Source organism: Oryzias latipes, chromosome 15, assembly GCF_002234675.1.
Source record: "Oryzias latipes chromosome 15, ASM223467v1".
NCBI lineage: Eukaryota > Metazoa > Chordata > Actinopteri > Beloniformes > Adrianichthyidae > Oryzias > Oryzias latipes.
In genome coordinates, this window is record NC_019873.2 from 7,754,093 (window position 1) to 7,779,616 (window position 25,524).

The following is a 25,524-nucleotide window of genomic DNA, read 5'->3' on the forward strand; positions in this document are numbered from 1 at the left end:
GAAGGTGGTGTAAACATGTTAGACTGTCACAGCAGATGGTTGCCAAAACAATATCCTGCTGGGGGATAACTTCCCTTCCTGACCTCTGTTGTCTTCACCACAAACGGTCAATGCTCACTCAAAAGCAGAGAGTATGCAAAGAAATATGTCTGAGACTTCTCTTGGTCACTTATAAGCTATGGTTAAAATACAGTTCAATAAAATACAATCTGACTCTTTTGAAGTGATGTGGCTTGAAATGTTTGTTAACAGATTTTAAAATAATCCAAACTGAAATAAAATAATAATATAAAATGTCTCTCATTTGTTTCAGGCTCTTTTTAAGTTTGAGATAACGCTCATTTGAAAGTGGAAAGAAAAAAGTAGTTGCAAAAAATAATAAATATTACAAATGAATTTACTCCTTTGGTTAAAAAAAAGAATTAAAAAAAAGGCATTTATAAGAATAAAAAGTGTGCAATAATTTGTCTTTAGATATTATAATATCTATAAAACTCCGGAAAAATCCCCCTGCCTCCCTTGTAGCCCCGCCTTCCTCACTCTTCTAAATTCCATTGGTTACTCGTCAAAACCTTCTTAAATCTGATTGGCTGTTTGTCAAATCTGGACGAGTTTCAGGAAGTAAACAATGGTTTTCCCCTGTAAAAGAGGTGAAAACCCGTGATAGATGGACGCCTAAACGATTTTCGGTTTGTTGAGTTTAAACTATAAGTTTTTTTTTTACATTTTATTTTAAAGTATAAAGTTAGCTTGTTCTATGCCCAGTGTTTTCGCATTATGCTCGAGTCATGTTTTATTACAGACGTTGGAAAAAGGCTAATTTTGTAGTTAGCTGAAGTCATTTTAAGTATTGTTAAAACAATATTCCCGTTTCCTTGATTATTTAAAACATTGCTATCAAAAAATTGTACTTTTGATGTTTGTCTGTAGTAGTTACGTTGAGTAGCGATGCTGCAGTTTTTTTCTTATTAATTAATTAACGGCTAATTTTTACATTTATCTAATGTGCTCATCGAAGAAACTCCTCCAACTGTAACTGTATTTAAATGTTGCGAACATTTCAGACTTAATCAATTTACAAATATAATCCCTCACTCCTATGACTGTTGTTTCAGTTTTGTTTTTTTCTGAAAGAAAAGTCTCAACGGCACGCGATCAGTTATTGATTAAACCACGTGTCCTCAGTTTAAAACTAACAGACCATGATCTGTATAGCTTAGCTTTTATGGCGTTTTCAGTCGACAGTGAACATGGCACCACCAAAGAAGAGCACCTTACCCAAACCGCTGCCAGAGGGCTTCATCCTGACAGACGGCAAGAAGAAGTGGAGGCTGGGCAAACAGATCGGGCAGGGTGGCTTTGGACTGATCTATCTGGGTATAAATGAACCGTCATTTTGCTATTTGCCACATTTGGACTAATTGATTTAATGTCTGCTAGATTGTAGAAGCCATATGATTAGATCAGATTGCTGGAAACAAGTTTTTTATTTGCTAAAACTCTATTTAGCATCATCCTACACATCAATAATTCACAATAGATTTATTTGTGTCACTTAAACTTTGTTATACAGTGTTTGCAAAATCCTAATAGACACTTTAAAACTTGAAAGTTTCTGTTTTCTAACTTTTAAAAGTCGCCTGTTTCTTTTTCTCTCATGTGAAAGCCTCCGAGAACATATACCAACCCACTCCAGAGGACACACAATTTGTCATCAAAGTGGTGAGTCAGCTTCAATGTTTTGGATAGTTAGGTCAGAATTTGCCATCAACAACATGATGCATGGATCCATCCTGCCATGTATCAACGGGTCAGGGTGGTGGTGGTGGTATAATGGTAGGGGAATATTTTTTGGGTACACTTTGGATCCCTCAGTATCAATTGAGCATGGTTCCAATGCCACAGCCTACCTGAATGGTGTTGCTGACCATGTCCATCCCTTTATGACTACAGCGTATCCATCTTCTGATGGCTACTTCCAGCAGGTTAAGTCGCCGTGTGAGAAGGCTGGAATCATCTCAGACTTGTTTCTTGAACATGATAATGAGTTCACTGGACTCAAATGGCCAGATCTCAACCCAAAAGATCACCTTTGGGATGTGGAGGAACAGAAGATTGGCATATGGACCAAACTCTCTGAGGAATGTTTCCAGTACCTTGTTGAATCTATAAGCCACCAAGGATTAAGGCAGTTCTGAAGGGGATGGGGGTCCAACCCGGTACTAAAAAGGTGTACCTAATAAAATTTTCAAAAATAAAAAAACTGGACCAGAACCAGAGAATTTATTTTTTGCAGACATTGCTGACAAAAGCTCAGTTTATGATGGTTATTGGCAAATAATTACCAACAAAATAAGATTAAAAAAAACTATTCATACATCTTAACATATTACCTTTTCTTTTGTTACGTTGAAACAGTGAAATTCACAGAAAGTGAGAAGGAAAAAAAGAAAAACCAAACTATGTAAAAAAGGTTGTAAGTTAAATTTAAATGTGGAAATTGAACCCTGTCCCTAGCTGTCTCATCTTTAGCTAGTAGGAATCAAACTTGTGCTTGTGTGTGCAGGAGTACAAGGAGAACGGCCCCCTGTTCTCCGAGCTCAAGTTCTACCAAAGGGCAGCCAAACCTGAGAGCAGTGAGTAGCACATCCTGTCCAGCGTCCCGGCAGCTTGTTGGAGCCCGACTGCAGCTGACTGATGAAGTGGATGCAGACATAGAGGTTCTGCTGCCTGCTTGACAGTAATTAATAAGAAGACAAAGCCAACACCTCAGTGGCAGTCTGGGCCTCCTCGTCCACGCTTGTCTGAGCTCTCCAGTGTTTTCAGATAGAGAGGAAGCTACTCACACGGAATGATGCCTGGGCCTCCACTGTGGCCCGGGCCACCTGGCTGCCTGGTCTAGAGCCAGTCAGGCCAGTTTTCATTGGATCCCAACACTCTTTAAACTCTCAACACTTGTGCTGCTTTTTTGTGTGTGTATTTCTCCAAAGTTTCACCTTTTATTCCTAACGCTCTTGTTGTGACATTTGCATGATCTTGTTCCACCGTCTTCAAGGACAAATCACTTGAAAGAAACATCACTTTCTGTAGAGCTGAACTTTTCCATTCAAACTGGAGGAGTGAAAGAGGGATGTGAGGAAGGTCGGGGTGTCTGCTTAAGACAATCATGAAATCATGACCTTTTTTAGAGAACTAAAGTAAAGTCTAGATGCCAGCCAGTCCTTCAGACTGCTGTCAGTGCGGCTGAATGCTGCAGGGCGGCGCGGGTTTGTGCCGTTCGCTCGGCTTTTGAGCTTTTACTTTTTTAATGGTTTGACTCTTTTTGATGCATGCCCTTTTGACTCAACAACATCAATGCTTTTGTGCACGGCTGAATGCTTGGCAGGACGGTAACGCTTTTTTTTTTTTTTTCTCTTTTATAATCCGTTTCCAGTGGGAAAATGGAAGACGGAAAAGAAGCTGGAGTTTTTGGGAATCCCCACATACTGGGGATCGGGACTTGCTGAATACTCTGGCCTCAGGTACAGACAGTGACACAAACTAGCAGCTTCAGGTTACATGTGTGTTTTCTCAGAACAGTGGATTCTAAAGGGGAATAAGTATTTGATACTGAAATAAGTACTTGATCCAATTTGTCATCTTAATGGTGGTTTCATCTGAACAGTAAGAGATAGAAAATGAAGAAATTTAATTTAAAGAATTTACATACATTAATTTACATTTCATTGAGAAAAAAAGTATGTGAATCCCAAGTTACCATTAATGCTACACTAACACCGTCCTCGGCAACGTGTGTTTAAGTGAACAATTTCAATGAAAAGTCTTTGTAAACGCGCATTTTGGGCTTTTGCGTTAAAAACTCTGGCGTTCGCACACAGCTATGCAAGCTTCTACGCCGGTTTTAAGGATCAAAGTACAAAACGCTTGGCCATTGAACGGATGTTAAAGGTCAACAAGGTCGAACTTTGACCGCTCAGGGTTTGTTAGTGACATATGGATGATACATTCCGTTAATTCATTGAAGTGTTAACTGTTGGAAAATTGATCACGAAAGAGAAATTTATAAATGGGGCTTTTGTCCGACTACAAAATTTATGACACCAAGGCTTTCATAAATTGGAATAGAGCTGAGAATGAAGAAAGATTTTACGAGGTTTGCACCGCTTCGGCATTTCGCACCAAGCCTCATCCCACTGTAGGTGCTGGACATACGCTAGTAAACGGTTGAAAAAGAAGAAGCCCCTCCTGCTTGTTCATTGTAAACACTGGGCTAAATGCACGTTCTAGGATGTCACATGCCCAGTGTGAACATCGCTTTAGAGTCGTGGTTCACACAGATCAGTTAGACCAGGGGTGTCAAACTCATATTCACTGCATAGTGGCTGTCCTCAAAGGGCCAGATGTAACTTATACATGTAATTTAATGTAATTAAAAATAAATGTAACTACTCCATGTTAAATAACTCATTATTTATTTATTATAACTTTTTAAAGTGACAATTACAGTTGCATAGAAAACATATGTTTGCTTGTTACTCTAGCATAAATCCTTTTAAATGTTGTCCTCTTATTAAAACCCACATAACTCCATTAATGAAGGATCAGTGAATAAAAAGAAATAACATAAAACTGAGCTGCAAAAAACATGTATTACACGTGAAACATTTGACAAAAAAAGGCTGCACACACCGAAGTTAAAATCTAATTATTATGAACGTTTTATGAGTCCACTGTCTTCTGAAGATAAAAACGTTGATGATTATTAAAAAAAAATGTAAATACATTTTTGCAAAAATTGTTCAGACGCAATGCATTGTGGTCTAAATCCGATCTAGTGAGCATTGATGCACACTGTTTTTTTGCAGATACCTATGGGAAATTTGTAGGGCACTCAATTTTAGAATCGTAGATTCGGACAGCACAGGGTGGGAATTTGGACATAGCCTCAGACTCCAAACTACGATAGACTAAAGAGCTTTCAGTCTATTTAAGAGAGAAGATTGTAGACCAGGGGTCGGGAACCTATGGCTCGCGAGCCATATATGGCTCTTTTGATGGTCACATGTGGCTCGCAGACAAATCCTTAATTATACTTTTTTTTTCATTAGACCAGTCCTTCTCGGGCGCGATGCCATGCCAGAGGCGCGCAGTAGTAGCGGTGCTTGGAGTGCTTGCAGTTTACTAGTATTATCTATTATTTCACAGAGTTTGTACCACCCAGAAACCTGTGAATTGCTGTGCCTAAAACTGCGCGCTCCCGTCTCTGAGGAAGAGCGCGCAGTTTCGGGGACGGGGTGTTAGAGGAAGAAAGCAGAGGGGGGGACCGGCAGCAGGTGAATCGCGCAGGGATGGTAAAAACGTAAAACCCGCTGCCCGTCACTCACTGCAGCGTGTGAGTGTGTGTCTGGTTCCATGTCTGTCTCACATCTAAAGAACATTCAGACTTAAGATTCCGTTTGAAGCAGAAACTCACCACGTATCAACCAGACCAGACCATCAGCAAAACTACCACGAGAAATACTCATCATTTATCAGCAACAGAATAACAATGTTATTAAAAAGAATCCACAGACCTATTGTACTTTGAAAGTGTTGAAATTACATCAAATGCACACATACACTTGTATATTTAGTTTTAAACATATTGTTGCGGACTGAGTTTAACTTGGCTGCTGGGCCGCATTAAAAGTTCTGGAGTTCATGGAACGCATCGATCAAGCAGAGATCTGATTGGCCCTCAGTTCTGTCGCTCAGCTTGTTGTTATGGAGTTTGGACCAATGGGGTTCAGCTATGGGCCGAATAAGGGAAATGGGAGTGCTGGAGCGGGAGGGGGGGATATAAAGTTGGGAGAAGCGCTCTCGTCTCGGCGTCGGCGGCAGAGATTCAGGAGTTGCTGAATTAATTTTACGGCGTTTGTTGTGGTCTACAGTACCTAGAATAAAGAACCTTAAAAGAGGTTAAGACTCTGTGCCTCAGTGTGGGAAAAGGACGCTACACTATTGTATGGCTCTTTCGAAAAAACATTTAAAAATATGTGGCGTTTATGGCTCTCTCGGCCGAAAAGGTTCCCGACCCCTGTTGTAGACCATTCCCAACAATGCAATAGACTCAAAAAAACATCAACAAGAAGCTGGGGGTAAAGAGGACAACTTTTGGTGCACTTGTGTGAAAAAGTGGGCAAACCTACAAAATCAGTAAGGGATCAAACACTCATGTCCTCCACTGTAAGTTTGCATGAATCTAGGTGGAGATATTTGACACAAAACAGGATCATTCTATAAAATGGGATGAAAAAACCAAACTTAAAAACCTTAAATTAAAACAAACTAAACTTATGTTTTATTACTCTACCATTGTTGATCCTAAAACCCACAGATGTGCTCCTTCAGAGCCCCACAGAAACCACATCCAGCAGAAAAGCTGAGACACCAAAATGTCATTCAGCTCACAGGTAAGGACCTTGGTTATGAAGCTGGAGTTTTGTTCTCCCGTGGGGCTTGAGGTACATTTTTAGGTGTGGCAAATTGAAATCTTCTCATTAAGAAACTGTCAGAAAATGTGAACACCTTTACAAAGGCAGAAGCTTTGGGGGTTTGCTCCAATAATGACAGGAAAAAAAAAGAAATCTCAGGGCACCTTTCAGTAAAAAAGTCTGCAGTAAAAAAAAAACAGTTTCAGTTCAAATGTGATCTAATTGAATTTCATAGGATCGTACATTTTAATTAAGAGTAACATATGATTCATATTACATCATAACCAAGAGACTAATGGAGCTCTGGACTCTGATAGTAATAAAATTGAAATGTTGGTCATATTAGGGTTGGTAAATACCTGTTCATAAAAATTGAGGCTGTCTCTGTTTAACCACTTATCTTTAGAATTTTGCGCATTTGTTAAAATTTATTTTATGCCCATATAATATGTAGGGGTGTTTTTTTTTTTTTTTTTCTGGTGATGGTTTTTGTAAATGAGTAGAGGGGATGTTTTCGCTCACTCAGCGTTTTGGACAGCATGGGAAAACATTTATTTCAACATCAGGGAATAAGATCTCTGAGGTGTTGGTGGTGAGGGCCTCTTATGTCTGTAAAAGTGGAGTTAGTAGACTGTCTTTTGTTTCTTTCCCAGCTATCGCTTCATGGTTATGGACCGTTTGGGTACAGACCTGCAGAAAATCTGTGAGGCCAACGGAGGACGCCTGAAGAAGACCACTGTTCTCCAACTGGGTCAAAGACTGGTTAGATCTGTGTGCCTTTTTATCTTGGTTTAATAATCTGATCTGATGCAGCTTCAGCACTAACCTTGTAGTATAAATGTCTCTGTAAGCAGGGAACGATCCCTCACGAGGAGAACGCACTTCCATTCAGATGTGTTCATTTTGACTTGGAGCGTTTTGGTTCCTTTGCCAGGTGGATGTGCTGGAATATATTCATGAAAACGAGTACGTCCACGCAGACATCAAAGCTGCTAACGTCATGCTGAGTTACAGAGACTCTGAAGAGGTTAGTTCACTGCATCCACCACCTTCTGCACCGACACCAATTCATCAGTAGGTTAATCTATGCTGTTTCTGCTTTAGGTCTACCTCGCAGACTATGGGCTGTCCTACAGATACTGTCCAGGTGGAGCTCACAAAGAATACAAAGAAAACCCCAAAAAGGGCCATAATGGAACCATTGAGTACACCAGCCTTGATGCCCACAAAGGCCTTTGTAAGCTATGCATCACATTAACAATATATGCTTATTATAAGAGAAAGTACTGTATTTTGTTTAAGTACTGTGTTTTTTAGGCCTCAACTAATATTCTTAACTTTTGTTTTTTTTAAATCCACAACCCATTTTTATCCGGTGATCCCTATGTATATTTTAGCTTGTGTTTACTGTCCTGGAACCAATTTTTCAAGGTACAGGGCGCTCAAAAATCGGTCAAAATGTTTTAGTAGGACTTTGATAAACTAACCATTGATGGATTGTGTGAGTATTAGTGCAGTGAGGAGCCTGGGGCAGTGATACGCTGTGGGCTTCAATGTAATTAACTGAAAAAATGAATGTATTGTTCTGTATTTCATGTGTTATAACTGAACATCACGGATCCTAGCCTTTCACCTGCCGAATCCTCAGATTCTATCTTGCCCCCAAAAGTCACATTGACAGCAGTCATGATGGGTGCATGACCACACAACCTTCTGGAGTCATGGAGCTCCATAGTTGTGGAAGAAGGTCATGTTAGGTTCTCTACAACCTAAAGAATCTAAAGGCCGTGTCACAGAGCCACTGCGTACATTTTGCTCATTTTCCACATGACATTTTGGCCTTCTTGATACATGCCTGATATACGTACTTCAAGTGTTTCTTACATTCGTCATTCGTGAAGGGTTTCGGCCGACGGGTCTTTACGTGAATTCGGTTGTTAGCTGTCCAAAATTTGTGGTCTGTTGAGAGTTAAGCTGTCGATGGGGATTTTACATACTTTTTACTCAATTATTACGTAGATCTTACACAATTGTTTGTGATTATTGCGAGATGCATACACAAATATCTTTTCACGCATGTACCACCAATGTACAACCTTTATACAGCGCAATGATCACGCACGGTTTAAGTTCTAAGTTGATTTACATGTTCTTTGCGTGGTTTATTCGTACATCTTTGGTACTTTTAATGGGACTCATTCATTCGTGATTCATCTTGGAGAATTTCACAGAGAATTTTCACAACTTTTCTGACTTTTTCCACGTATATTCACATATGACCAGTTTTAATTCGTGCAATATGCATTTAGATCGTAGAATACCTTCTCTGTAACACCCTCTTTTGGATGGCGGACGGTTGGTTCAATGCCAGACATTAATTTCAAAGACCGAAAATTAAAGACCAATGCCCATGTCACCCATGACCCTGGAGTTTTATTTTGATTCATTAAATGTCTAGGTTCATTAGTAATCATTTAAAATTCATTCATATTATTTCCTCCTCAGAGATGATGGTTCTCCGTCTTCTTCTGCGACCAGTAACCTGGTCTGCAGTTTTTAAGTTGATGATTGTTTCGGAAATCTCCTTAGATGATTTCTTTTCTTGACAAATCTTAATAATTTGACCTTTATGGAATATCTTCTCCCAAACTTTGCTCTTGGGACAGATTTTTCTTTTAAATACATTTTCAAAAAACGGGTAGTAAATCATTTACAGGTAAGAGACTTTGCAAATCTTGCCCATAGCGTTTTTATTTGTGTTTACAGCTTCAATGGTACTTAAAGAAAGGGATCTGTGGTGTGTGATCCTCTGCCTCTACCAACAGACATTGTAAACGGGTAGTTTGTCTACAGTGACCATCGATTACCCCACCTTCGGCTCCCGCCGTATTCCCAGCATCATCTCTGTTTAACAATTCCTTAATTAGCCAAAGTCATAACCTGCATCTGGAATTCATGCCTCCATTAATTAAAGCCTTTGATGTTTAGTTAGAGCCGGACTGGAGTCACAAATAACCCCCATGAACTCTGGCGCCTCCAGCTCCACTTCCTCGCAGCTCGATACTGTGAATTGGAACGCCCCATGCTGCCTAATTGCCTTATCAGAGTTTCTATCAATGTGATCGATCACAGAAAAGGAGGTGGGGGGTGTCCTGTCAGCAAAACCCTTCAAATGGAAAGTAGGCTAAAATTAAGGGTATTTTTTTAAAGGAGTAAAGGTAGAGCAGAAAATGTGTTTTTTTAGCTTTTTCTATCTAAATAAAACATATTTGAAAATGTTTTCTTTTTCTTTTTAAGCTGGTGTTTCTGCATGCGGAAGAGCATCTGTGGCAATTAGTCTAAGAGATTGGGTGGGGAATATGACCTAAAAATTAGGATTTTCTTTTTTTTTTTTATGTTTCCAGATACAGAAAAAATATGCAACTTTCATCTTATCTTGCAGGAAATAGCTTTATTTTATTTTTTGTGTTGCCTTTCTCCCTTTCTGTCTTTTCACAAATTTTTTGTTAAAAAGTCCCATCAGTGATTTGTAATACATATGTAGAAGTGGGAGATTCATTAGTTGGTTTGTTTTGTGGCAGTTTTGAAGAGTTTTTATGTCTTTAGTGAAGGAGCTGCTGGTCAAACTTCACAGTCTTATTCAGTCTTTTGATTTTCCTCACTAGTAGTTATCAGTACCATGGATGCAACAATTTACTTTCCCCACAATTCGGTTTGTATACAAAACAACAACCAAACACGAACAATTCCCCCTAAAAATCCTTCTTTCAATTTGCTACTAAGCAAGTAAGAATGATGAAAAACCTTTCTTATATTGGGCCTGGTGTAATGAACAATAAATAAGAAATTCTTCTTAAATTTAGCCAGTAGAGACTCATTCTGGTATGCAGTAAGAATGCAATGACATACTCTCCCCACGTTTGGGGTCAGTTGTGTAACATTTGGTGCGGTTTTAAACTGAAAATAATCAACACGATGTATTAAGCGTTTCAGTCGGGTCCAGTGGTTCAGAACTGTAAAAGCTCCAGCAGCGTTTGCTGCTTCGTCTGTGGTTGCACACGTCCATCGAGCTCCTGTAGATGCTGCGTCTGGACCACCTTTAAGCTGCCAGCACAGTTTTTGCCCTTTTGATCCTTTAGGAAACCAGAAAATGATCTCCTACTTGGTGCTCTGCATCTAGGATTAGAACTTTTAACAGTTTTGTGAGCGCGTCAGGGATGCTTGATTGAGGGATCAGTTAGTGTTCCCTCGCTATATCCTGGGTCAGCTTTTCACTGTCTCGCTGTTTCACAGCTTTTTTTCAGTGCAACATTGCCTCCTTTATCTATTTATTTTTTTCAGCAGCGCGCGTGTGCGTACTGATTGGCTGAAGGTAGAGCTGTGGGATTTTTGATCATGGCGGTGATGAAGCAACGATAATCGCGGTGTCGCAGTCAACCGTCCCCCGCCGAACACAAAATTCCCGAGCGGCCGCGTCGCAGATGAATAGAATGGAAATTAATAATTACAACGTAGTATTCTTCATTAACAAATAACAGTAACAACTAACTATCTAACTAATTACCTAACTATATAGGTGCTGTAGAATGAGTTTGTGTATGTGCTGAAACCAGTGTGTCAGCGCCCTGCGTGTGTCTGAGGAAGGAGGAGCGCGTGCAGCGCAAAAGTGTTGGGGGTGCGCGTTCATGTTTGGTGTTACAGAATGAAGGAGAACAGTAATAAAAGACGGTTTCCCCCAGAAGAACGGTGATTGATTCCCTATTATTTTACTTTATTATTTTATTATTATTATTATTATTATTATTATTAACTCGCTCAGGAGTAGAGCTGTGACGGTGTGGGATTTTTGATCACCGCGGTGATGAAGCAGCAGGGGCCGAACACAAAATCCCCCGGAGGCCGCGTCGCAAATGAATACAATTAATAATTACAATTCACTATTCTTTATTAACACATAACAGTATGTGTGGGATTTTTGATCACCGCAGTGATGAAGCAGCAAGAGTAGCGGTGTCGGGACTCTTGCGACCCCCCCCCCCCCCCCCCCCCCCCACCCCAAACACAAAATCGTCCGGCGGGCGGCGGCGTCGCGCACTCAAGAACGCACGCAGTTTGTTATGGAAATGAACACAATGGAAATTCCCCCAGAAGCCCTTGAAGTTTGAACACAGGACTTGCAGAAAAAGTACATTATTAGCAAAGATGGATGTGTTTATTATAGTTCAAATCACGCACCATATGCAGAACTTTCAAAATATTTTTTGTGTAGTGAGCAGTTTTACAGCTGGAAAACATCTATAATCCAACTTTGCAGATTTGACCTATCGCAGGTTATTTTTGGAGCGTAATCTCCACAGTAAATGAGGGAACACAGCTAGTGGTTCTTATAGAATAACAGCACAGTTTTCATTCAATATCGCAGGAAATTACAATTTGACACAAAATGAATGACTTCCCAGACATCCCAAAATATATGACACAATCCCTTAAGGCATTAGAGTCCATTCTAGTGGACATTTGATAGGAACGCAACAACCAAGCTATGAGAAACAAATCCCAGTCCTCCTATTAAGGTTTTTTTTTTTTTTTAAACTTCAGTTAAAAGAACCCATGTATGACCAATGATCCTACCTTGATGTAGCGCTCAGACCCGACGGCATTACCGTCTGCAAAGGTGCTGACAGGTTGCCATGGTAAGTTTTGAACGCAATGTCCAAATGGCATTTTTCCATACCCAAAGCTAAACGGTGTAATTATTGCCATTCGGTGGGCGGACAGAGAACTGATGACCGTCTCCAAACAACGAGACGGCGAGGTAGAAGGGTTACGAGTGTGACACTGTAGCTCGCTTAAGGGAATCTGAATAACAATAGCAGATAATTAAGCCCACAGCCTTCAGTGCGCACCCCCCCCCCCATCTGAAGCATGATACAAACGCAAGCCGGCCATGTGTATTTATGTAATATGCAGGCCCAAGTTTCATTTGAAAGTGTGTTAATATGCACAAACACACACATGTTGCGAAATTCACTTTATTGCTGTTCTTTACATTCAATTGCACAGAACAGCAGGCACATAAAAACTGTAATGAGCGACAACATTGTGCCCACAGCGCACACGGAGGGCAGTAACACTTAATGCAGTTGTTGATCTTTTTAATTGTTTATCCATAATAGTGCTCTGGGAGCTGGACTGCTTTTTCCACATGAGTCTTCCTGTCTTTGTTCTGACGCTGAGACATTGAGTCACAATCATTTAAACAAAAAGCCACTTCCTTGCTGTGATGTAAACTCAGAGGAGTCACTCAGACGTGGTTTGCATAAATGTTGTTGTTTTTTTTAAAACATATTTGTAACACCTAAATTAGATCAATGGTGTTTAACATATGTTTGAGATCCACTCTTTCAGTTTAAAGCCTATCTGCACCCAAGTTCACCACATAAAACCTCTTCTTAAAAAAATATTCAATATTCAATAATATTCAGGGTGGAATTATCTAAAAGAGACCTTTAGTTCCTCCGAAAAATGACAATAGGACCAACTGTCGTCAGGGAAAGTCTGCCAACCAACGTAATGCATTACTCCCAACTGCACTTACAGATAAACATGGGCTGTCTGCAGGTGAGGAATGGGTAAACCTGTACAAGGCACACAGGTGACCCACATGAGGTTGTAGACCGCTCGGTGAGGCTGACATTTTCATGATGTCCCTAAAAGTGGCCACATGAGCCTCAAGGGAACCTCAAGACACACTTGTGTTCTCCTTGAGATGTGGCCGCCCTTCCTTTATGACCCTCGACGGGCCCTAACAACCCAAACCTTGCTGCTGCGCTTGGATCATTGCTCAGAATCCATGAGGACCGGTAGTGGACATTCTCCTACAGGAGCTCAGTCAGACCTATCAGAGTACTTTAACCCTTGTGTTATCCTAGGCACTTTAACATTGGGAGTTGGGTCATCTAGACCCACTAGACAGAGCGCTGAAACTTTTTTCTTCAATGATTTGTGATCTTCACTGGTGTCCATGGATTCAAATCCTCTCCACCTTTATCCACCTTTGTCATGGTAGGGAGAACACGTCAATGTAAGGGTGGGGTCATCTAAGATAGCACAAGGGTTAACAAGAGTTGGCCAAAATGAAATCTTATTACTTTCCTCCCTCCCCTTTCCTTATAATCTGGTTCTAAATGCTAGAGACCACACCCCCTCTAAAGACCAGATCATTGGAGGACCAATGCAGCTCGTGGAGGACATTACCTTCTGATGGAGACAATCAGCAGGTGATTCCCCATGCGGTAAGCAGCAGCTGTTTGTGGTACTGAACCACAAACCCCAAAGCTCCAGCTGCCTGGATCCCTGATGGACTCCACCCATAAATGTAGACCAATGCTAATAAATGTTGTGCTTTTTACTTTTCTTTTAGTAAACTCCACAAATCATTGCATAGTATTGAGGTTGGCCACACAATCACTCACAAAAGTCCTTTCAATCCAACACAGCTGCTTCTTCACACTGAGGAGGTTTCCATGTTGCATCTACGGGATGGATCCCCATTCTACATGGTGGTCACAGAAATGGGGAAATTCCTCAACTTTGTTACCGTACAAACATTTTCCTTTCCTGTTTGTTTCACTGTTCTACTTTTCCTTTGTTTAAAGCACCATCAAGACGTGGAGATCTTCAGATTCTAGGTTTCTGCCTTCTACACTGGTTATGTGGGTCCTTGCCATGGGACAATGTTCTCAAGGATCCAGCTCTGGTCCAGCAGGTCAAGGCCAGGTGGGTGGGCGTGTCTTCCCCAAAAGGTTTTGGCATCAGGGAGTTGTCAAACTGCTGACTATTTTTTTTTTCGATCATTCCAACACCACATAAAGTCTGCGTTCTTCCCTGAAGGGCATCAACCCGTTGGTGGAATTGACACCAAAATGGGAACAAAAGCCACAATTTTGAAATAAGAACTCCAAAATGTTCAGTTTAAAGTAAATACATTTGTTTTTAATCCAAATTAAAGCATGTTTTCATCCAAATTTCATGTAATTTCTTTCTGTTTTGAGGTGGATTACCAAAACACTCAGGCATCTACTCCTGGTCCGACCCTTTTGTCCAATGTTGGCACCCACCCACAAAGCCTTAGTCCAACATTTGTTTGTTCACATTTAACCCTTTATGCTGCCAAAAACTATACATATCCCTTGTTCTATCTTGTGGGGTCCAGGTGACCCAACTCCCAATGTTAACGTGCCTCCAAGGCACGTTAACATTGGGAGTTGGGTCTAGTGGGGATGGATCTAGACCTAGTTGGGTCTAGTGGGTTCAGCGCACTGTCTAGTGGGTCACTAGACCCACTAGACAGTGCGCTGAACCTTTTATCTTCAGTGATTTGTGATCTTCACTGGTGTCCATGGATTCAAATCCTCTCCACCTTTATCCACCTTTGTCATGGTAGGGAGAACATGTCAATGTAAGTGTGGGGTCATAGGATAGCACGAGACATCTCAAAGGTTATTATTTTTTTTTGCCATTTCTAAAAGTAGTTTACAAAACTGCTTTTGAGTGCAGATGAACTTTACTGGGATTATTTTAAACACTATTTTAAAATGCGTTGTCAGGTAGACTTACAATGCTTTTAATGAAAGTATCAATACATATAGAGGATGCTGATTGGAGATGCTCATAATTTTTAATGTTCACGTAATGAAGTTTGTTTAGTTAGCAGAATCTTTGTTTATTTTGAACAAAAAACAAACCCCTTTTCTGCCCGTTTTTTCAGACTGATGGACGACCTGCCAGACTCTGTCCAGCGGCTGTCGGTGAGGGAGGCCAGCACAGGTGAGTGGGGCCCCCTCAGGTTAACAGGGTTATTGAAACCTCTGAGGTACAACAGAGAGACTGGGATTAAGACAGGTGGAAACTGGTGGGAAATATAGATTTTTTTCGTCCAATCAGACGCAAACAACAAAACTAAAATGCTTTTTTCTAAAAAAGACATTCTTTCTGTAGCAGTTACTTAACAGGTCATTACTCTTTAAAAAAAAACGTCAGACATTTAGAGATGTTTTATGAAATTAGATGGAGAGGTGTTTCTTTTTTTCCCACTGAAATTGCCTGTTTATATTTGTCGTCGTTGCCATGGAAATCACAACATTTAAAGAGGTTAAGGGATGGTTCAAGCTGCACCAGATCATGGCCGCCCCACAGAAAAACCCCGGAACCTCGCTCTTCCTTGTCATCATTAGACAGCTGTTCCGTCCAAATACCTTTCAAAGTTTGCCGTGTTTTATCTCGCCGCCCTGTGAGGAGAGGTCACAGCGCTGTGATGTATGGGTGGAGTTCTGTGCGCCTTTGCGGAAGAAGCCCGGCTGCCCGCCACAGATAAGAGCCACAGAATGCATCAAGCAGTTGTGTTTGTGTGGAAAAGAAACAAGCTCCATCTCAGTCTGTCACACTACAATGTGTGATGCATCAAGGCTGTCTGTGTATGACACATGCCCCTTCATATTTCTATGCGTGTCTAAAAGAAACATGACCATGCTATGAAAAGCTACACTTCAGGTTTCCTCCTGTCTTAACTGCAGGACTTGAGGTTGCCCCATTTCAGCATTTCTGCTCTTATTTTGCTAACTGACACCAAAGTCTGAGAGAAGTGAAACATTTGATCGTTGCCTTAGCTCACTGGCTTGATCCGGGATTTTCCTACAAGATTTTTGATTTTTACATTTTTTCTTGATGTTGATTCTGCTTCCATCTTCAGACGAAGTGGCAGCATTCCTGCTCCAAGTGAAGACTCTGGACTACCAAGATAAGCCTGATTACCAGCATCTCAAAAAGCTACTAGCCGGTTCTGTCGGGGGACAGCTGGACTTCTCGGTGCCTGAAAGACCAGCTGTCAAAACCTCCAACACCCGGGAGAAGGTAAGAACTCCCAGAGGAGTGGGCTTTTGAGCCCCTTTACCTGGCCACAAAAATCAGGTAGTGGGGAACAATCCGATATTTGCCATTGGATTTAGGAAATCTGTTCATTAAAAGATTCTGCTCTACAGGGTTTAGTCCATTGTCTGATTCCTTTTGGAAAAAATGTACACAATGACGCAAATTCTTTTTTTTTAAAAACCTTCTCAGTTGAGAAAGACTGGTGGTTCTACTACACAGTATGACCAAATTCAAGAATACAACGGAGAAACTAAAAACGAGGGCCTTCAGTCATCACAGTACCCCTCCACAGACCCTGCCCCATCACTTCCAGGGAGGGACTTGGAGAAGCAACACAGCGAAATCAAAACCAGGAAACGGTTCAGGTTCCTTCAGCCAAACGGAGATTGGTAGTACGCCGCGTCAGAAAGAGGCACGAGGAGGATCAGTCCCCACAACTGTTCTTCTCAGGACATGGAATATGATTAAGGTGGACAGGACAAATACAGAAGAGCGTCCCCGTCGTCCCTCCTCAGGAACAGGACACAAAACCTTTCATACAGCTTAATGTCCACACTTTTGAAACAGCAAAAATGTGCAACAGTTTAGAGATGAGAAACAACATTTTATTGAGATTCTTAACGACACAAGTAAAATGTAACTGTGGACAAAAATAAGGTCACATTTATGGATGTTTTTAGCAAATTTTTTTGCATTTAAAGCATATTAAATCTGTCTTTTTTAGTTTGATAGGTCTCCCAACTGTTTGTGTAAAATTCTGATTCAGTTCCAGAGTTTATCAAACCACCTAGCTGAACTTCAGGAAAGTTTTGATTTGAAATGAATTTGATGTAATTATGTAAGGACTGCTGCACAGAGGAGCAGTAGTTGGGGCTCCAGCCTCACAGTCAGAAAGCCCTGGTTTAAATCCCAGCTGGTACCTTTCTGCATGGAGCTTGTATGTTCTCCTCATGCATGTGTGGGTTTTCTCCATGAATGTCTTCATTTTCTGAGCTGCCGTCTGGCTCTAAACTGTACAGCTGGACAGCTCCAAGATTGCTCGCCATTTTCGTTGCCCCGCTAATGTTAGGTTGGGGTTTAAGCGGCTAGTGGGGAAATGGGCGGGCCTAATCCGCGCTGGCAACCCCGCCCACAAGTCGGAGACGTATTTCTGATAACTCCTGCTGCTCTGCAGAAACTATGTCCTACAAAACAAAACACATTTTTTGATTTTTACGACTGAGTTTTAGGGCCAGTTTACAAACAAAATTTTTATTTTGACTTTTAAGTCATAAATTTAAGAGAAAAAAAGTCATAACTGTCAAACTACGAGGTCTTAAGTTGAACATTTATGAGAGAAAAAGTCACAGATTAACGAGGAAAAAACTCCAACGTTGTCTGTTTGTCGGGGCCTAGCTTGAAGATGAAATATGTGGAGCGTTTTTGTGAAGCTTTATTTCCGGATAGGTTTAAAAACAAAGAGATTGTGAACATTTTGGCGACTCAACATCAGATTATTTTCAGTGAAGCCGGCTTTCAGGGGTTTGGTGTCGGTAAAGCGGAGTTTCATACGACAACAAGGAGCTCAGAGACACGTTTTGGTAGAGGACCGCTGCAGCCTTTATTCTCCTTTTCATTCACACACCCTGAAGTCCATTTGTCTCATTACGTCATGAACCTGTCATGCGCAGAACACCAATGTGTAATCAGTTACACACGCCCCCTCCTCTAGAATTTAAAGGGTTTTTTTTCTTGTAAATTTACTTTTTTTTCTTTTGGTGACCCTAAAATTCAGTTGTGGATTTTGGCTAAAAACGGCATAATTATAGTTTAGCGACCACTGGACCAAAAGATGATCAGAGTGAGTATTTAGGTTAAACTCGTGGCCCCTCCCACCACCTTTCACGTTCTTAAAACTGTTGGGAATTTTTTGAGCCCATATACAGTACAGACCAAAGGTTTGGACACACCTTCTCATTCAAAGAGTTTTCTTTATTTTCATGCCTATGAAAACCATAGATTCACACTGAAGGCATCAAAACTATGGATTAACACATTTGTGGAATTATATACATAACAAAAAAGTGTAAAAGAGAATGCCAAGAGTGAGCAAAGCAGTAATCATAGCAAAAGGTTGTTACCATGAAGAACCTACAATATGACATATTTTCATTTGTTTCACACTTTTTTGTTATGTATATAATTCCACAAATGTGTTCATTCATAGTTTTAAAGCCTTCAGTGTGAATCTACAATTTTCACAGTCATGAAAATAAAGAAAACTCTTTGAATGAGAAGGTGTGTCCAAACCTTTGGTCTGTACTGTACTTTCGTGTGTTTTTCCTCCTGCCAGTCCATCAGTTGACTTTAATGCTGACAGATATTTTCTCGGTTAAGTCTCTTAACCTCAGAGTGCAGTTGTGCAATCGGTAAAGGGGGGGGGGGATTTAACCTGCCCCTGATGCTGCCCCCTTCAAAGCGAGCACACTAACCAAAGGTGGTCAGGTCTAGATGGCTCGAGGAGGAGCTAAACTCTTCTACAATTCAGCAGAATCACTTCTTGACCTGCGAGACCCAGCAGGCGCCCCCTCAGCAGCCCGCTTTGGAGGAGCTGGTGACACACTCGGGGTGTCTCCAATTATGTTCCTGATTTCCTCTCCTTGTGTCATTTCATTTCCATTCCAAAGTGCCGGCCAGTTTGATCTCTTGTTAAACACAAGTGGCCATTTACTGACGGCGAGGAGAGTAAATGTCAGCGGAGATAAAGGCCAGCGAATGTTCCTGACAGAAATGGGATGGTTTTATGTGAGATCACAGTTCTGCAGAGAGGTACAGATGTACAGAACGGCTGACTAGAAGCTACAACTGTATGAATGTTTGTTTTTTTCTGAAAGAACAGGAAGAATGCAGCCATTTAAATCATGGGTAATGAGCTAAAACTGTCCTTTTGTAACACTAATTTCCATGTCAGCAGAAAGCAAGAGGGCCGCCCAGAGCCAAACCTGGGCCGGCAAAGGGGGACCATGAAGAACCAGAGAGGAGCAAGTCCAAACCAGTGACCACCCACTTCATCAGAGGACCACCCCCCACCGAATCCCAACAGGTAAAGTGTCCCACAATTCTAACAAGAACACAAACTTCTCGCTTTTAGATCACAAAAAGCTCATAACCTGCTTTTAGTGTTTGAGCTGACACCGGGGTTGACTAGAGACAGGTGGAAGAAAATGCAGCTCAGTTCTGATCTAAAATAGAAAAGTCTTGTGAGAATCTGATTAACAACGGTATTTAACCATTTAACACCACAGCTTTAGCTCCGGTTCACATTCTTTCGACAACCGCAACTCTTCAACCATTTACACAATTAACAGAATTCCAGCTGAACACAAACTGCAGTTACTCATTTCTCCTACATGGTCAATTTCAAACGGCTGGTGTTTCAGTGAATTGAAAGGCCTATATCATGCTTTTCTTAAGCCTTTCAGTGTAAACTATATTACCTTAGACACACTAAAGAGCATTATTCTATGAAAGTTATTAGTTAGTTTCCCTCTTCCTGCAGGGGGCTGTTTTGTGGATTAGAAGGGGCTGGTGCCTTAGAGATGTGTGAATGGATCAAAATACCACTGTGGGGTTGTTTTTATTGAGGAATAAACATTATAATACACTTAACCCTTGTGCTATCTTAGATGACCCCACCCTTACATTGACGTGTTCTCCCTACCATGACAAAGGTGGATAAAGGTGGAAAGATTTCATGTAATCCATGGACACCAGTGAGGTTCAGAAATCATTGAAGAAAAAAGGTTCAGAGCACTGTCTAGTGGGTCTAGATGACCCAACTCCCAATGTTAAAGTGCCTAGGATAGCACAAGGGTTAAAAGCTCACAAACTTGATTTTGCATGATGTAGGCCCTGTAACCCTGTCCAGTGGGCCATCTAGACCCAATGATTCAATGATTTGTGATCTTCACTGGTGTCCATGGATTACATGAAATCTTTCCACCTTTATCCACCTTTGTCATGGTAGGGAGAACACGTCAATGTAGGGTTGGGGTCATAGGATAGCACAAGGGTTAAAGAGGACACCATCTTTATATCCCTTATTGGTCAAATTTCAGCCTGCTTTAACTTTCAACATCAGTTCAATGTTTTATACCTGGAAAGCTGTGTAGCAAGGAGTGAACATGAGAGTTGAATGTGGAAGGCCGAAAAGTGCATTGACATTTCATCTGAAGTGGTTGCTTGAATTTCGAGACCAGTGTGAACGCGGCGTCACAGATGAGTCTTTCCAGAACTCCCAAATATGGAATCAGACACTTTCTCTAACATTGGATGCATGTTGTTCTAATGTCCCTCACATTCTGAAAACTTTCCCACACAGAGACCAGATTTGCTCTTCTAAATTCCCAGCATTAAAACAAGTGCAATTGTAAAATACAGTTTTTTCCCCTTTAAGTTTTCCATTTGAAACAACAGGAGATTTTATCTGTTAGTACAAACAAAGGGTTCGATAAGTTTGATTATTTCATTTATTTATGTATTCATAGGTTAATCTAAATTGTCCCTAGGTGTGAATGTGAGAGTGCATGGATGTGTGATTGTGGACACTATCCTGTGACAGACTGGCGACCTGTCCAGGGCGTCCCCTGCCTTCGCCCACGAGTGGCCGGGTTAGGCTCCAGGAACCCCGTGACCCCAAAAGGGAATAAAGGGAAGAAGATGAATGAATGAATGAATATTTTATTTATTTTTTTAGAACACATCTGACTCCCCTATGGTGGTAATTGTCTCTTTGCTGCACTCAAAGTACTTCTGGGTCAAAAAATAGTGCCGTTCTGACGTTTGAGCTCATCTTATGTTCCCGTTCCGGTACTTTTACGTTTGATGTTTGTTCTCATTGTGTGACCAAACCCTTCTGTTTTACAGAAGGAAGAGGCTTCACCTCCTGCCAGGAGAACTCTGAGGCCCAGACGTCCATGCACCTATGCAGAAGACAGTGGAGAAGAAGGGGAAGTGAGACCCAAACCCATTCATTTGGACCATGTAAGGGGTCCTCCTGTAAGTTCTGGTGCTCGGTCCAAACAGCTCTGAGGCAAAAAAAACAACAAAAGACGGGCGAGCAGACTTCTCAAGCATAACTGGGCTGAATATTAACCATCTTTAGTTGAACTTTACACACTAAAAGAACATGCACTTGAATTGCCCTCTTTGACAGAGAACTAGAACCCAATGGAGCGGCAGGAAAACAAATGATCTGGCTGTGATGTCAGGGCAACAAGGAAATCAACCCCAGCATCAAAGAGGAAAGCACACGAGGACACAGAGTGACAAGAAGATGCAAACACACACGGATTACAGAGAAGGGTGGGATGAAAGAGGACGCCGCAGTGATCAGGAGCTGTGGAAACACTCTGTTCACACAGATCCAAGACAAGATGCTGCTCCCACGCAGAGACACTCTCACATGTCCTGGTTCTTCTGGGTCGGCCTTTTTCTCCTATTGAGTGTTGTGTTACAGTTTGTTAAGGCACAATAAACCTCCAATAAACTGAAACTTTTTTTGTCTTTTTAGCAGTTCCCAGATGTATGTTTGACAGTATTTCTTCAAGCTCACAACTTCTGGACTTCACTTGGCATTTTCACAGTGATGGGCTGGAATGAAAGAAAAAAAATTATCTTTGAGTAACAGTGAAGAACATTCTAGAAAAAAAAAGATTAGACTGAATATTTGTAAAAATGCTAAAAAGATCAAATGTGTCGTCCTTCAGTGATGTCAGGGCTTTTGCAAGACTTCATAAAAGTAAAATGGGAAAAACAGCAAGTGTGTGGACTGACTTTTCACATCATCACAGATCTCATACCATTGCCGTATGAGCCATTTATTTTTTTAACCCTTGTGCTATCTTAGATGACCCCACCCTTACTTTGACGTGTTCTCCCTACCATGACAAAGGTGGATAAAGGTGGAAAGATTCCATGTAATCCATGGACACCAGTGAAGATCACAAATCATTGAAGAAAAAAGGTTCAGAGCACTGTCTAGTGGGTCTAGATGACCCAACTTCCAATGTTAAAGTGCCTAGGATAGCACAAGGGTTAAACGGGTCCAACAGCTGAGCAAACAGATCAGAGCTGAAAGCATCTTGTACTGGACAGATTTTACTGCTACAATAGAGGGTTATGAATCTTCTGACACAAGATGTATATTTGTACAAAACCCCTTCTGTAATTTAGGCTGAACTGTAACCCTTGTGCTATCCTAGGCACTTTACCATTGGGAGTTGGGTCATCTAGACCCACAAGACAGTGTTTTGAACCTTTTTTCTTCAATGATTTGTGATCTTCACTGGTGTCCATGGATTACATGAAATCTTTCCACCTTTATCCACCTTTGTCATGGTAGGAATAACACGTCCATGTAAGGGTGGGGTCATCTGAGATAGCACATGGGTTATTTATATTGATTATATTTGTAACCACCATTTCCCAACATGTCTTCCTCCGGTACCGACATGTAAGGAGCTCGCCACTCCATGACCTGAATAAGACGCCGGCGTCTCCTTTGATGGATGATGAGCGGCAGTGCAGTGTCAGAAACTTGAATGTATCTGCTGTAAATCAAAGTATTGATCACATCTGCTGCCCTGTTTTTGAATGAGTTATCCCTTGTGCTATCCTATGGGGTCCAGATGACCCGATTCTTACATTGACGTGTTCTCCCTACCATGACAAAGGTGGATAAAGGTGAAGAGGATTTCATGTACGGTAATCCATGGACACCAGTGAAGATCACAAATCATTGAAGAAAAAAGGTTCAGTGCACTGTCTAGTGGGTCTAGATGACCCAACTCCCAATGGTAAAGTGCCTAGGATAGCACAAGGGTCACAGTGCGAATTGGTTTGCGTTCATTCACATAATTATGATTAAATGGAAAATGTGTAATTGCGAAATTGGCTTAATTTTTGACATTTCTAGAATTTCAATAAAGTTTTAAGCATATCTGTAATGGAAATGCAGCTATTCTTCACCTGACAGTCTAAAGAGGTTGACTGAAAACATCGGCTTAGTCCGAATTCCCTCCCTACTACTAAAAAACTATGTATTTGCTGGACTAACTAGAGCCCTAGATTTAAGAACATACTAAATGCTGAATATGTCACCAATTTCACAAAGTTAACGTATTAAATACAAACATTTTACAAACACTTTTTTTGAACTTGCTGCGTTCATTAAAAAAAAAAAAACTTTTTTTTTGAAAAATCCTTCAATAGGTTCTGTAATATAAGTATTTAATCTCTATAAAGGATCACTGTCCAGAATGAACTGCATCCTAGAAACAAACTACTTTACTTTGAAATACACCATTCACCTTTTCTGGTCCTCATGAGAACAATCTCTTCATATTTGAACTGTTTTATGTTATAACACTTTAAATCATTTTCGGATTGTTTAACAGACACCTGTTTTTGCTCAGTGCAATTTTAACATATCCTCTTCATTCTACCCTCCTCTTTTATCCAATAATTTCATAATGCCAAAAGGTTAAAAGGCCGCTCCTTCATTTAGGCATAAACTCAGATGTTTAAATTGCACACAATCAGATAATATAAGCACTTTAGACTTTGAATAGTGAAAATCCAGTGTTATGAACATATTTTATGGTCCTTAAAAAAAAGGTTAAAGGGATTTTTTGGTTCTCATTCACCAATATAATACTGTAAGTGTGATCCAACAAAGAAAAGGGATTTTGCCTTTTGGATGAATAAAAATGCTTTAAACTGCAAGTTTTGTCTTCATTCAGAAATATTCTCAAGGCATCTCTTCTCGTGGACTGTTTCTGCCTGCTCTCTGCACATAAAGTTGATCATCAGTTGTACGTTACTAAGGAACAGGTTTTCTCTTTGTTCAGATTAAAGTGGTTTTTAAGAAATGTCTTAACCTGGTCTTTTTTAGGGTGACATGTTGTGAATTCTCATCTGAAACTAAGGAACTGGTGTCATTAGCAAAAAACAAAACAGTAACCAACTCTGATATTGTAGCTTAAATCACAGTCAAATAACTTAGGATCCTAAACTGACCCCTGGAGGACACCTCCCCCTACTTGTACCCTCCCTATTTCTCAAACTGTTGTCAGATTTTTGAATCTATTTGCAATTTTAAATTATACCTTCTATAGCTATGATCATATTTGCAAGTTATGATCTTTTGTTTATACAGCGGATTGTGTTCTGCTTCCTGATTGGGTGTAGACTTTGTCAATCAATCTCCCCTTGCTGTCCCCCGTACAGAATGTGTTCAGTTTGACGCATTTACAGAAATCTGTGATCGATATCAGATCTTTCTTTTCATTCTTTAATACAGAACTTACTTTTCAATTTCAATTCAATTCCGTTTCATATTTATATAGCCCAGTATTACAACACAACGGGCTTCATACTGGTAATCGTACAAAAGAAAGCCAGTTCTAAAGTGCAATAGCTGATTGCTAAACTAAACTAAACAGACTAAAGCTAAACTGGCATCCCTGCACTCAGTCCCTATTTCTCATTAAGGAAAACCCTAAAAAAAATAAAAAAATGTTCATGTCTGCTCTCTAGCTTTGTGGGCCCCCGTGGCGGTCCTGCTGGCCCTGGCCTGGGGGCCGTGTGGGCGTTGGGGGGTTCTGGTTGCCGCTGCTGCGGCGGGGGTCTTGGTGTGGGGATGGCTGGGCACTCTGCTTCCTTCTTCCCACATTCTACCATCCATTTTAGAAGAACATAAACACTCACTTAAGCACAGGTGTTAACTCACCTTTGCACTAACAATTTGCGTGATTGAATGAAATATTTCACACTAGTTGGTTTGAATGCATAGGTGTACGTGTGTGAACATTATTTGTATTGTGTACATGTTGACATGTGGACATTTTTGGAGCCAACAGGTATGTTTATCATATTTGGGTGTGTGGACAGGCCCCGCCCTTCTAGACGTGTATTACATCTAAACCTCACTGTAATTATTATAAATATCCAGCAACTTGTTGCTTTATGCTGCTTCATGGTTTTACCCCCCCCCCCCCTCTTTCTGTAATCACCCTCCTACCCCCCCTTCTCTAACATCCCTTTCTCTTCCTCCCTCCTTTCCTTTTCCGTCCGGTACAAC

The 25,524-nt window shown here is 40.8% G+C and overlaps 2 protein-coding genes across 8 annotated transcripts in view; one reads left to right on the forward strand and one right to left on the reverse strand.

Annotated features, from left to right (window-relative positions):
• The first annotated feature begins 566 nt into the window (after positions 1 to 566).
• Positions 567 to 22,199, forward strand: LOC101158472 (serine/threonine-protein kinase VRK1). Of its 6 annotated transcripts, none has more exons than XM_004076968.4 (14): positions 567 to 689; positions 1,239 to 1,377; positions 1,667 to 1,722; positions 2,567 to 2,636; positions 3,434 to 3,521; positions 7,127 to 7,235; positions 7,408 to 7,500; positions 7,578 to 7,710; positions 14,132 to 14,252; positions 15,244 to 15,302; positions 16,225 to 16,385; positions 19,354 to 19,485; positions 21,309 to 21,440; positions 21,598 to 22,199. In XM_004076968.4, exons 2-14 carry the CDS (start codon positions 1,251 to 1,253, stop codon positions 21,916 to 21,918), a joined length of 1,602 nt encoding a protein of 533 aa, XP_004077016.1. In that variant the 5' UTR covers positions 567 to 689; positions 1,239 to 1,250; the 3' UTR covers positions 21,919 to 22,199. The 6 variants fall into 6 exon arrangements, with proteins under 6 accessions (XP_004077016.1, XP_020564960.1, XP_011482407.1 ...); XM_020709301.2 differs by having other exon boundaries at positions 21,309 to 21,425; XM_011484105.3 differs by having other exon boundaries at positions 19,357 to 19,485.
• fancl (Fanconi anemia complementation group L) overlaps positions 21,107 to 25,524 on the reverse strand; it is a 30,793-nt gene continuing 26,375 nt past the window's right edge. For both annotated transcript variants that reach the window (XM_011484104.3, XM_004076940.4), the window contains one exon: positions 21,107 to 22,034. In XM_011484104.3, the coding sequence (XP_011482406.1) occupies positions 22,022 to 22,034 (13 nt within the window). In that variant the 3' untranslated portion in view covers positions 21,107 to 22,021. The remainder of the gene's footprint in view (positions 22,035 to 25,524) is intronic.